Source organism: Pseudonaja textilis, chromosome 3, assembly GCF_049901715.1.
Source record: "Pseudonaja textilis isolate UNSWEBS1 chromosome 3, rPseTex1.2, whole genome shotgun sequence".
Taxonomy (NCBI): Eukaryota; Metazoa; Chordata; class Lepidosauria; order Squamata; family Elapidae; genus Pseudonaja; species Pseudonaja textilis.
The window spans coordinates 66428328-66441844 of NC_141992.1; the positions used below are offsets into that span (position 1 = coordinate 66428328).

The 13517-nt window shown below is 33.2% G+C and overlaps 1 protein-coding gene across 7 annotated transcripts in view; it reads left to right on the forward strand.

Annotated features, from left to right (window-relative positions):
* LRRC7 (leucine rich repeat containing 7) overlaps nucleotides 1-9052 on the forward strand; it is a 194984-nt gene extending 185932 nt beyond the window's left edge. For 4 of the 7 annotated variants that reach the window (XM_026700110.2, XM_026700109.2, XM_087930016.1 and 1 more), the window contains one exon: nucleotides 8744-9052. In XM_026700110.2, the coding sequence (XP_026555895.1) occupies nucleotides 8744-8851 (108 nt within the window). In that variant the 3' untranslated portion in view covers nucleotides 8852-9052. Of the gene's footprint in view, nucleotides 1-434; nucleotides 1463-2889; nucleotides 2948-3037; nucleotides 4411-8743 lie in introns of those variants that run through there. The other 3 variants (XR_015742889.1, XM_087930017.1, XM_087930018.1) reach the window with 3 other exon arrangements.
* Nucleotides 9053-13517: the final 4465 nt, after the last annotated feature.

Below are 13517 nucleotides of genomic sequence, written 5' to 3' on the forward strand. Positions count from 1 at the left end.
GATGACGCTGTAGGTGTTTTCTTTGCTTATATGTTTTGTCACCCTTACATTGCGAGAGGTATGAAGAGAACATGTTCCCTGCAGATTAAGAACAACACCTTTATTTATCTTTAAGTGTAACATCCTGCCATATTTTTTAAAAAAATCTAGATAATAGATTGAAAATAAATGTTCACTTATGACAGCTTGAAGAAACATAATTATAATGTTAGGAAATTGACATTATGTCAACATCTTACCATTGATAAGATAATTATGGAAATAATAGGATTTCTTAAGTCTATTTATTTATTTATTTCTATCCTGCTACAGTGCACAAAGACCCATATAAAGCATTCATGGTAAAACTATCTCCATGTTAGCATATCTTGAACTATTAGAAACTGTTCTAAAAAGAGCATACTTGGCATGAATTTTCATTATATGTTTTTCAGGAGCCGTTCTGATGACATTCAGTTAAGACCTAAATCATAGGGAATTCTGCCACCAAGTAAACTTAACCCATTTTAAAATATCAAGGGTCCTTTTGCAGACAATGTTAGACATTTGCAATTGCTTCTTGAACATGACTAGAGGAATTCTAGATTGAAAATGACTGCCAACTTGTACACTCTCTTCTTCCCATCACATTGGGTCCACAGGTTTGGCTTTGCTTTGTTTTTTTTTTAATATACTTTAGGCTTGGTTTCCATACTCATTTCTGATATGGTTAAGTCATTGTTAGAGCTTTCCTTTGCTAACTGAGCAATATGTGAGTTGTATGAGTGAGTGGTCTTAAAAAATATGTGTGCTCCCTTGTGTCAGAAACACAACTATTAATTGCTGCTGAAATCTTTCAATAAATGGATTTTGGCTAATAGACCTAACTTCTACCCAAAAAACCCAACAACAACAGGTAAAGAATGTCGAATCAGGCAAGGCTCAGGAAAGAGAAGAAGGGTTTCCAGTAGCATGTCCTGCCTACTGGATGAGTAGGTCAAGTGTTGAATTATTGTCACCCTTGCATAGTGGAAAGTTTGTTTCCCTTTTTTCTGAATGCTGAAAGTTTCAGGTGAGTCTTTGTTCAGGGTTTTGTTTTGTCAGATTGAAAGAAGAGGAGAAAGGTCCTTTTTGGTAGTACATTTGTCCATTTAGAAGACATATTCACAGCGATAAAGAATTGACAGAGAATGTCCTATTGACTTTATACCAAAATAATAGATATTGGTCCTTTGCTCTCTTGTGTAAGTGCTGCAGAGTGAAAGGCCTGGATTGCAATTGGCATGGACTCTTCCAACAAAGCAGGGCTGGAGCATTTTACTTCATTTATGGGCAACACATTCAGCATGCTTTAAAATACCTTTTATAGTTGTTTAATTATTGTTCACAATCTGTTTGGTTACCTAAGGGACAGGGAGAATAATCATATTTAAATATATCATCTGATAATTAATAGTTCATACATTTAGCCTGGAATGTTTGAATTGTCATGAAATGATAATTCAATCTGTAGTTGTTACAGGTAATCCTTGATTTGCAACTATATTTGGGGCCAGAATTTCAGTCACTAAGCAATGTGGTTGTTAAGAGTCATCATGTGACCGAACCTGATTTTATGACCATCATTGCAATCATTAAGTTAATCACTATAGATATAAGTAAATTACTGTGGTCATTAAGTGAATCAGCTTCCCCAATTGACTTTGCTTGTTGGAAGCCAGCTGGGAAGGTTGCAAACTATGATTATGTGATGCTGTAAATGCAAGCTGGTTGTCAAGCTGCTGAATTGTGATCATGTGATCATGGTATAGTGGGATGGTCATAATATCAAGGAGGGGTGGTATGTCTTTTTTTTCTCTTTTTTTTTTTGAGGCTGTTGTAACTTGGAATCATCATGGTTATAAGTCAAGGATTACCCATCATCTACAATGGGTCATTCATACATGCACATTATAACTGAACAATACACCTGATAAATATGCAGTTTTTATGCTAAGTTATATAATAAGCCATCCATTAGGTCCGGTTCACACAATGAATTATCCCACTAAGAGTCATTTAGACATGAACATTTACTCTTTTCAGTAAACTTTTCATGCAAAATGACTCACTGAGAGTTCCAGAAATGGACATAATAAAATCTTATTTTGTTATTGTTTACAATTTTTGAAAAGATATGGCAAATTATTAGCTTTAGATATAATTTTACTGGAACTATAAACTTTTTGGGAATATTTCTACTTATACTTTTCTGAGACATATAACAGGATTTACATAATTACTATGACTAATGTAGTTATATACAGATATGTGACTTCCTGGGGACTACTTAATTAATATGAGTTGTGGTAGTAACCCTAATGCCCTTCCAGTCTAAATTTGCCTAGTCTTAAATAAAATGATATAAGGGTATCAACTACTTACTGTAATTTGATTCCCAACATCAACAATAGGTTCAAACAGGAGAAAAGTGCTCACACACAGGACTCCAGAAAGAATTCAAGAGGTGAAATTTGGCTCCCTGTACACTCCAGAGTTGTGTGGGCTGTGAACCTTTTCTTAGCCCTTTGTATTTCTTGTGTATGTAAGTGGACAGAATATTGTTCAAATTAAAACAACAAAACAAAACAACAAAAAACAGGTGTGGAAACCATTGGGCCTCGAATGCATTCCATTTTCATTGTGATAATTCACATCCCCTTTATCCAAGGTGTAAGTGGGCAAAACAGAAATTATCCCATCTTAAAAGCATATCTGTGTTGTGAAAAAGGATGCATGAGAGGTTCTTCCTAGCATATAGATGATGTTTCAGGCTCTCAATAGAAACTGCTTTTGTTTAAGTACCAGTTATCAATAAATTGGGCGGTGGCAAAGTAGCCAAACCACAGCCACAATACTTTCCTTTTTCAGATTTCAGAAACTGGTTATTACCCTGACTTGTGGCCAACAAACCTGGGGTGGTTTCATGGTAAGTTTGGCAATTAATTCAAACCTAATAAGAATTGCTGTCAAATAAAATTAGCACTGAGGTTCTGAAATATATTTGTTCTTATTACAGATGGCCCGAATACACAAGAAGGATTGGATTTTTCTTAAATCCCACTTGTTTGTGTCTAAGCCAATCCACTCCAAAGCATCATCAACACGCTTCAGTTAAGGAAGCTTAAAGTTTGCCTATACATTGTTTTGCCTGCCTCATGCATTAACCGAACTTAACAACTGAGGACATTTTTCATTACAAAGACAACCTTCTGTTTAAAACAAACAAACAAAAGACAAATGGGGGAATAACTCCTATAATAGAAGTAATCGTTTTTTCAAGTCAACATATTTCAAGGATAAATCTTAGGGAAATGGATTATGCGATATACAAGGATCCGTTACTCAGACAACCAGCATGCAATTCTTATTAAAGATAAAGGTGTAGGTTTGTGTTTGAAAGAGATCATATATGATCTGTCGGATCAGTATAATACCTCCATTTAAATTTTCATCTTGCACTTTAGTAAAACATGTTGCCATTAAAAATTATAAATGTCCATGACAATCGTGAATTTGAAGTGAAGTGGTATCACTGCAGGATGGAACCAAGCAGCTCTGTTTGTCTTGGTTGCATATTTCCCATCCTCACATTCTGAAGTTTACTGTAATTCTAATTTATCTTATGTTTTTGAGAGACTTATCATTTATAATTTAATTTTGCCCCAAATGATCTTTTTTTTTTTCTGCTTCCATTTGTGTCACCATCTGGGAGCATGTACTATCGTAGCAGGGATTCCTCATGCATCCTTAGACTTTCCAGCAGTCTTTGTAGTCATTGCCTCTAAGGTTCAGGGGAAAGCTGTAAAAGAAGGCTGAAAGCTTGCTTACGGTAAAGTAAATCAACCAATATACCATGTGTCAGTTTATCCATGCTGCATGTTTAGGAATCACATACTGATCCTTTGATTAAATGCCTTGGATAGAAAATGTGAACAGCCCTTTGCACTGCATCACAATCAAATCAAATAGAATTTTACAAAAAAGAATAGTTTTACTCATTTCCAATCAAAACATCATTTTAAAATGTTATTTTCCCATTAAAAAATAAGATTACTCTTGAGTAAATAGATGTGGCCTAAATTAGAGGTTTTCAAATCTTAGCTGGGAAATCAAATTTAGGCCATCAGGAAATGAGAAAGGGACATACAGACAGACGTTTTTGCATTTAAGGCTACTTACTACAACAAGATGGACCATCAGCCTTTATATTTAAAAAAAACCTAAACAGAGGCCAGGGCAAACCTGGCTGCCAGAAATATTCCTCGAAGGTTTTGCACATGAAATTCAAGGCTTTGTTGAATGTCTTTTATCCGTCTGGAATTTGTACTCTTTCTCTTAAATTATTTTCTTGCTGTTTGTTAAAGCAACATTTAACTTAATTAAAAAAAATCTTTTGTGTGTGGACTCTCTATTTATTATTACACTTCTCACTTCCTTCTCTGTTATATAAAAAAATAGATTTACTTATTTGACAATGCATATATTACTATTTGTTCCTGGGTATCCTACCTTCACATACACATGTGATATGCACACATGATCAGTTAGGAATTAGAAAACAATACATTACTGTTCAACTATACTAGGGAAAACATTCTAACTCTATGTGAGAAATTTCCTCAAATTCACGTAAGCAATTAGAAATTAGTAGTTCAGAGCAATATTCATATTGAAAAGGTAGATATGTTTATTTGACACATGTCAACAAGGAAAACAAATCATTCACATCACAGAATATAATTTTTATTAATTCCTAGCAGTATATTTTAATGCATGGGTTAGCATATCAATTCTAACAATATTTATCTGAAGATATAAATTAAAAATTAAGAAACATTTCCAAATAATGAGTTGAGTCAAACTTTCCAAACTATTTTATTCTGAGCTGAGTTCCCCAGCTCACTAGCAAATTTTTATAAACAATGAAACTTAAAGCTAAAGTCTCTGGGTAACACAAGGTATCAACTACCTGCAAATAGAATAACACATCTCAGTGTAACTGTAAGAATTTTAATGTATTATAATTTCTATAAATGTATAGAATATAAGTTTATAAATCTAAACATACACCTTTATAAAGTAGATCCTAGTAATTACAAGGCCATGGTCATATTTTTTTTTCTTGACAGTATGGAAGTTTTTGCCATCTATTTTATTTCCTCAATTAGTCTGGAATTTCTTGATAGTTTTCCACCTTACATAAATGTTAATAAAATTAGATCCTCTTAGCTTTTTCAGTAAGTTTGATTAGCTATTACTGCTTGCTATGATAACTATCTCTATCAATCAGTGCAATAAAAAATAGTAATCTAATAATTATATCTGTTATAACATTGTTGCCTTTGTGAGATGGCTGATCATATAAATTCAATATAAATAAATAAAAATGGTAAAGAGCATAAAAGCCTCTGAAGCAAACACAGTCATTCTCTATCTAAACCGTCATCTTTATTGAAATAGGATGTATATAGTTATAGATTTTATGAGAGTAGTGAGCATGAATATTACATCAAACTCAAAGATTGAGAATTTGAATAAAAGAACCCAAGACCACATTGTTATACTTCTTTTAAAATTTTGCCCATTATGCAGATATTTTGTCATATTATTGCCCATTTTGCTCTTGTCACATTCAGCATTCAATGTTCTACTCCATACACATGCAAAACATCCTGTTATTCAAACCTGTTCATTTCATATTAAGGCTTTGAGCAGCCACAATTTTCATGTATCACTCCAAATAAGAGAAAGTTGTAGGTTATCAGCCTTAAATTATACCCTTGCCATATGAAACTCATTCTGCTAATGATAAAGTCATACTACCAGCTATACCAACTATAGTCTTTTTGCCAAATGTAATTTTATTTCAAGGATGTTCATGTTAGGATCTCTAAAGTCTGCTTTGCAAGCCAACATAATATTGTCTATCCCGCCAACCAGAAATTATATGAATTGTCTTAACACTCAAGATATCTGAAATATTATTACAATTTGCTCTGAAAATTTTTTTCAACAAAAGCTTTTCTATCCAGGCATGGTGCTCAGACCTGAACTAAAGAAAAGAATTATTCCAATGAAAAACACTTTTTCTTTAACTGGATTTTACATTTATTGATTTCTTCCTCTCTTTGCATTTATTTATTTTCCTCATACATTTCAACAAACTATAAATTGTCATGCTAGCAAATTGACCAACTGCAGTATAGTTTGCCTCCAAGCCAGAACTTGAATGCACAATTTTGGAAACAAAAAGTCGTTCGTTTAAACCAAAAGAGAGTATAAAAACAGGATGTGTGGGACAGGTGAAGGAGAATTGGGAACATACAAATTAAAAATTCCAAAATAGCCACCTTGTACTGCAGCAATTACACCTAGGTCGTGCTATTATTTCCCAAAATGTTACTAAACCAAAGCTGAGGAGCAGAAACTGTATATATAAATTAGAATTCTGAACTACAACATGCATAAGAATAAATAAAAAATAAAACTTGAGTTCCAAAACATGGTATTCATTGCAATGATTATTAGAAATAATTGAGATTGACCCAAGCATAAGGCATGAAACTCATATTCTTTACTCAAATGAGCAATTATGCAAGTAATATGACCAGATTGTTTCAATTACACATCCGTTAGATGCTCAAATAAAAATGCTAAACTTCGCATGTAGATGCTAATCTAATAAATCCAAGTTTTAGAGAAGTCTGGAGTAAATTAAGGTTAGTGATGCTTTCAGAAATAAATTCCATATTCCACAAATAGTTGTCCTAGATGATATAGCCATAGGACATCTCAATAGTTTAAATAGGAATATTAAGCACATGCACACACCCCAAAAATCCCTATTAGAGATATTCACTAATACAGCCTATACAGTTGGGAGGTGGGGAAACTTTTCTTAGTGCAGTTAAGCATTAACACTAAGCATTTGATAGGCTTCTTCTTGTTGAATATGAAATGTTGGTCTGATATAAAGGCTATTGACAGTTTTGAATATGACAGTTTTTGTAAGCAATTGGTTCACAAGTTTAACCCTGTGACCTGGCTTATTTTGTTCCTAAGTAGCTATAAAGACATAGTTGATTTATTAGTTGTGCTGAATTCAAAATCTTTCCAGCCTGGAATAATAGATAGGAATAGTTTTGGGGCACGGCTGTTGGACTTCAGTAAGTGAGAAATTCCTATGATTTTTAACTGAGTGCAGTTTTATGCAACACCATTATCTACTTTTGTTGTTCTGTTGATTCTCCCTGTTTTCTTGGTGGAATTTGGAAAACAACTGTAGGAAAAATATGATGAAGATAGTGACTTTTGCTGTATTCTAATACCTTCCAGATGGTATACTATATTAAAATTAGGGTCATGCTTAAAGGCAGCTTTACTCTTTAGAACTTGAGATTAATAGATAATTGATCGATTAGATAGTTATAAATGATAGATAATAGGTTACTGGGTAGATAATTGATAGATATACATTATATAGATATAATAGTTGATATATATGATATACATATATGTATAATATATATATATATATATATATATATATATATATATATATACATATACATACATATATATATATATATATATATATATATATATATATATATACATACATATATATATATATATATGTTTTCTTAAGTTTTCACGGGTACTTACATGTATGGCATTCAGCTTTGTTCGGGTATATACAACTTTAAAAGCACAACTACAATGACGTGGGAAAATACCGAACAAAGCTGAATTTTATATATATATATATATATATATATATATATATATATATATATATATATATATATATATATATATTCATATTCTTAAGTTTTTATATATCTACATCTATATCTATCTATCTATCTATCTATCTATCTATCTATCTATCTATATACAGAAAGAAAGTTTGCTTAAGAGCTTGTTTGCTAGACAGAAATGCCTGTGACTCGTACTTGATGGCTTGTATAGTGAAGCAAATGCCAGATTCTGCAGTTGGGCCTGTTGTTCATTTATTATGAGGCAAGGTTTTATTTTTTTCAAAGCATTGTCGGCTACACAGGATTTCCTGAAAATATTCCAATTCAGTTGATGTCCATGACTATTTAGGATTTTAAAATTGTTTCAGCAGTCTCAAGCTCCTCTGGGGGTCTTTGCTTAATCAATAAGGAAGGGTAAATAAGTAAATCTCTTCCTCCCATGCATTCCGAGCAACAAATTACTTTTTTTTAAAGAAGACCAATGCATGCATAGTTACCTCGCTGCTCATCCTCATCTGACATTTTTATAGAGAATTCAGTATGAGCTACTGAGCATGATGATGGGAATTCTAGAAGGACATGGAGGGTATGATGCTGGGAATAGCTTCTCTAAACCGAACAAATTTCTTAGACAAACCAAATACAACTCTATTGGCATAATATGGGAAAGACATCCAAATAAAGTTGATGATTGCTTAAGGACAAGCTGTGAAATTTGTACAGATGTTTGAACCTCAAACATCTGTACAAATTTCACAGCATGCCATTGCAATGATGCTGACTGGGAAATTCTGGAAATGGAAGTCCTCACATCTTAAAGTGATCAAAGTAGAGAAACATTGTACTACAGCATTGTTTTTCTAAATTATACTATATCACGGGATAGTGGTAGATCTTTAAACTATATGCCCCATGTTACTAAATTCTGAAACACTTACTTTTTTCTATTTTGTCTGTTGCAGGCAAATGGACACAGTTTTGTACATATGGAACATGAAAAAGCTGTATTACTGCTGAAGAGTTTCCAGAATACAGTAGACCTAGTTATTCAACGTGAGCTCACTGTCTAAATATTTTTTTATAAATAATAAAATATGCCTAACATTTTTTGCCAATTGCTGGACCAATGGCAAATATAGTGCCAAATGTATAATATTATATGTTAGTAATGATTACCCTGGGGAAAGTATAACTATATAAATATAACTTCCAAGTGATTATGTATTATTTTTCTTTGTAAGTCTCTGGCTATGCATTGGTACCAGCTTATTTTTAAAATATTCTTTTTAATTGTTTCTAGATGTCTTTATTTCAGGACACAGAAACACATACAAGTTCTTTACAAATCTTAAGTCTCCATAAAAATTACTGCCTCACAATTGTTTATGTTTTTAAAAAGAAAATTATATAAAATTATAATTCCCATAAAGTATTTCTATCTCACATCAAATATAAATTATTTATAAAGAATATTTTAATAGTTCTATATTCAGTAACATGAGAATTGAACTTAATGGGATCCATTTCTGTAGAAATAGGTCTAGAGTTGCACTGCAGACCTGTTATCTTTTTCAGTTTTCTCTCTTTTTACAATGTAAATACATATATATCTTTTAAGAGTGCAATATCAAATTTAAAATAACATTCAATTTATTTGGGAGGGTAATAGGAGTCTACATTGGCAAACCAGGCTTTGCTACGCTCACAATTAATTATTAGAAAACATATATTCCTTTGCAGGATTTACCTCAAAGAATCTTACAATATAAATCATAAAAATAGTAACAGTAAAAGATGTTTAGTAGGGACATCAGTAGATACTGCACGTTGTATCAACTAATTGATGGTTTGCAGATAGTTTGGACTACAACTTCCATAACCTCAGCACCCCAACCTCTGTTTATGCTGGCAGTTTGGGCTATATGTTTAGAAGACATTAAATTAGACAAACTGGTATAAGTTCTGAGGATTGTAGTCCACCTTCATCAGATGAAAGAAATGTTACTTTGAGTTACCAGAATATTCAGATATGAACAGGATTAGAATGCTACAAATCTGAACACAGTGATAGGAAGGAAAGGAAATACAATTATTTTATTGCCCTTCACATAGTCTAAGAAAGTATGTAATTCAATATTTTTGTAACTCAAATATTTCACCTGCCAAGAGTCACAAGAATTCACCTACCGTGACATACATAAATGCATAAATGTGCTATCATATATCCAATCTTTACCATGCCAAAAGGACTTTGAAAACAAGCCCAACTTTGGAATTCAGGAGTTTAAAAAATTGCCACAGATTGATTAGCCCAAGAGTCCAATACTTTTCTGTATAAGGACAGAGAAGATCAAGAAAAAAATTATTTTTTCACAATTTGTGTGTGGCCATAAAGTAGGCTGTTTCTTGAATTTTGAATATCATGCTGCTATGGAGAACGACTCCACTTTGTCTGTAATAAGCAATCAACCTAGTAAGGGAAATATTATTATTCCCTTTGATAAATTGGAGTCCAAATAATTAGGTAGTCATTTGCATTGCCAAATTTGTGCATTGTTTCTAAAGTCAAATTAGTCCACTTGTTGGAAAATTGATGTAAAAGACTTCTGTGCAGAAAAATGTCCATACCAAAAATTTGTTAAATAGGAAAGATATTCCATAATGTGCACATTAGCACAATGTACAAATAAAGGGATGGCTTTAACAATACTAAATATTCAGGTGGGGGGGGGGGGATAATAATTTTGCTATGTGCTTCCAGATTGACTTAGAACTGAGGACTTAGTAAATAGAAATTTATAGATTAATCCATAAAATACTCTTTAATGGCAATATTGTTTTAAAAATTAATGCTTGTCTAGATGTGATTTAACTCTGTTGTTCAAAAATATTATTCCAGGTTGTGCATGAGAAGGAAATTTCTTTGATTCCAAAGATAGATTAATCTACGATTTAAATAAGAGGCCTTGGTTTGGAATTATTCATTCCTAACATAAATAACTGGTTATCTCAAACTGAGTAGAAAATTAATTATGTAACAAGTTGGTGTTTATTAATACTTTCCTCCTAATTCTTTATAAAAACCTTGTACAAGATTAATATTCTATCTTCCTAGTGATAAAAAACCATTTAAATAATTCACAATATAAATTAGAGCTCTGCTAAATTTTTAAGGAAAAAAATGCTTTGTAAGAATGCAAAGATCCTTTGGTTCTATATTATAGCCATGATATTGTTCTGCTATTCTCTTTAAAAAGAGAGCATTAAGTAACCCTTCTTTTCCTCTTAATTACTGAAATCATCTCAACCAATCAGAAACCATATAGATTTGATTAGATTATGAAATCAGTAAGGAAAATAGGACTGCATCGCTTTTTCTCTAAAATACCAATATAAATTAATGTATCAAAATCAGCATGGGGATGTGTATTACACTACACAGTTCTTAAAAGCACAATTGCACCTTGGCAACATGTAGTTTGGAAAAGTGCATTCTGGTGCATGTCCTAATTAACATTGGTTGTTTTGATTATCCTTTGTTGGGAAAAAGATGGAACCCTAAAGCCGAGCTCAGCATTTCCAAGTCAAGTACTGGCTTAATTGCCATCCATGGACAACTTTCCCCTAACAGAATGATGTTTATGTTATTTAGGGAGCTTTACGGAGTCTACCTTTTTGAAGGGCATGAAATCATTACGAAAATATTATTCCCTGTTTCTGTTCAGGGTTAGTGCAAGTATAAAGCCAATTCATGTTTTCTCTAGTATCACATTCCATCCCTTCCTAGTAGTCCTTCTGAAGTTGACTATAGCTAGCTGGAAGTTCCCATCTTGCAACCATCCAGTTGGGGGATGCAGGGGTTGGGAGAAAACTGAGGACAACGGCAGATTCCTTCCGCCAAAGTATGGCACATCCAGCTGAGTTCTGTTAAACATTCATGTCAGAAAAGGGAGCCTAGTTGGGAAATATGGAAATCTTTCTCTTTTCTCATCCCCTTAAATTTACAGAGCATCAGATAAGGAATAATGTGTGATCTTAAGCTGTTAGACCAGCACCAGATTCAAGTCTACCCTTAATCATGCAAGCTGATTGGGTGGCTTTCAGACAGTCATTCTTAGCCCAACCCACTTAACAGGGTTGTTTCTGTGGGTGGAAACGTACCCTGCGTTGAACTTCTGAATGAAAGGCAGTGGTAAATAAAATACAGTGCTCCACACAATATACAGCATTTATTCAATTTGTGAAGGACTGTGTGTGTCACTATGATCTTTAGGCAGTTCTGAAAAACACAGTGCAGACTATATAGCTAAAATCTCCCTTCCCATTTCCAAACAGGTAATCTGAGCAAATCTATTCAGTCATCTTTGGCAAGGCTTTTTAAAGGCTCCTGTGAATTCCAAAGCAGAAGCTGAATTGCTCCGTTCAGCTTCTACTTCTCAAATTGAGTTTTGCTGCATTCGTTTCCATGGTGACAGTTGTGCTAGCCAACCCTGACTATATACAAAGGCGATCTGCTCAAACATGCCTTAAAGCATGATTAAAAGAAGCAGGAGAGACGGACAGCTCTGGTTTTTTGGCTTCCACATAGGAGAGCAGCTGTTTATGCATGGGAACACACACACACACACACACACACACACACACACACAGAAATAGGACTTCAGTGTACGGAGAGCAAATAGATTTGCATCTATTCTTGCAGCTAGGCCAATTTGCCTATAATAGACCCTCTACAGAACAATCTTAGCAAGCTTTCGCTCTCAGAACCCTTCCTATGGATTTTCTTCCCAGGACTATTTATAGAAAGTAATGTAAAAAGCAATCTAGTTAATAAGATGCCATATGGAATCGTTTTAGGAGGTACAATACATTTTTAAACATCACCTTGTAAGTACCACATGGAATCATTTTGATAGGTATGACATTTTTTAAAAAAAATCAACTAAAATAAGTGCAAGGAATTATCTAGGCAGCAATTTTTAAAGTTATCTTTCATACAAGCACCTGTTTAAAACTTGCAACTGGTTAAAATTAGACTTCTGTTCTCATACAAATGATGTAAAGTTTTGAATTTATGTGTAAATATTAGTATAAAAAGATACAATTAACTATTAATCAGGAAGGTACATTAGGACAGTGGTTAGGAAAGTCAACTGTTTTGCTGTTGTGAATTCTATTTTTCCCTTACTGCCAACGGCGAGTACCATTTAAAATCTCTCACAAAATATAGTCAAACTTCCCAGTTTTGTCAGAATCGTCTTCCTTCACTTTGTAGCTGACAGATTCCCTTGGTAGCTTTCCATGGCAATATCAGATGTATTACTTTCATAGCTTCAATGTATGTATCCTTTTGCACTAAGGACCTCATCATATGTTAAACTGGGACAGATTTTTGAATTTGAATCTAATTCTTTTCATGAAGATTTAATCACTGTAAGGAGCATATTTGTAGCTCAGGGTTGAAATGGGGGGTCCTTGGTACTCCTGGGCTCAGTTTTTTTCTTGCAGACATTTCATTATCAGTGCTTGGTAACATATACCTGATGATATTACTTAGTTTGGGTAATGAAACATCTTCAAGAAAACAACCTCATTGTAAATCTCATGCCTATGACATTTTGGAGAAAATATATTCTTAACTGAGGAGCACATGAAACACTTTGTCACAGCAAGCTGTGCCTTCCATTTCTCAGTAAAAATATAAGCATTGTATTGAGCTAGCTTGTTGAATGTTTT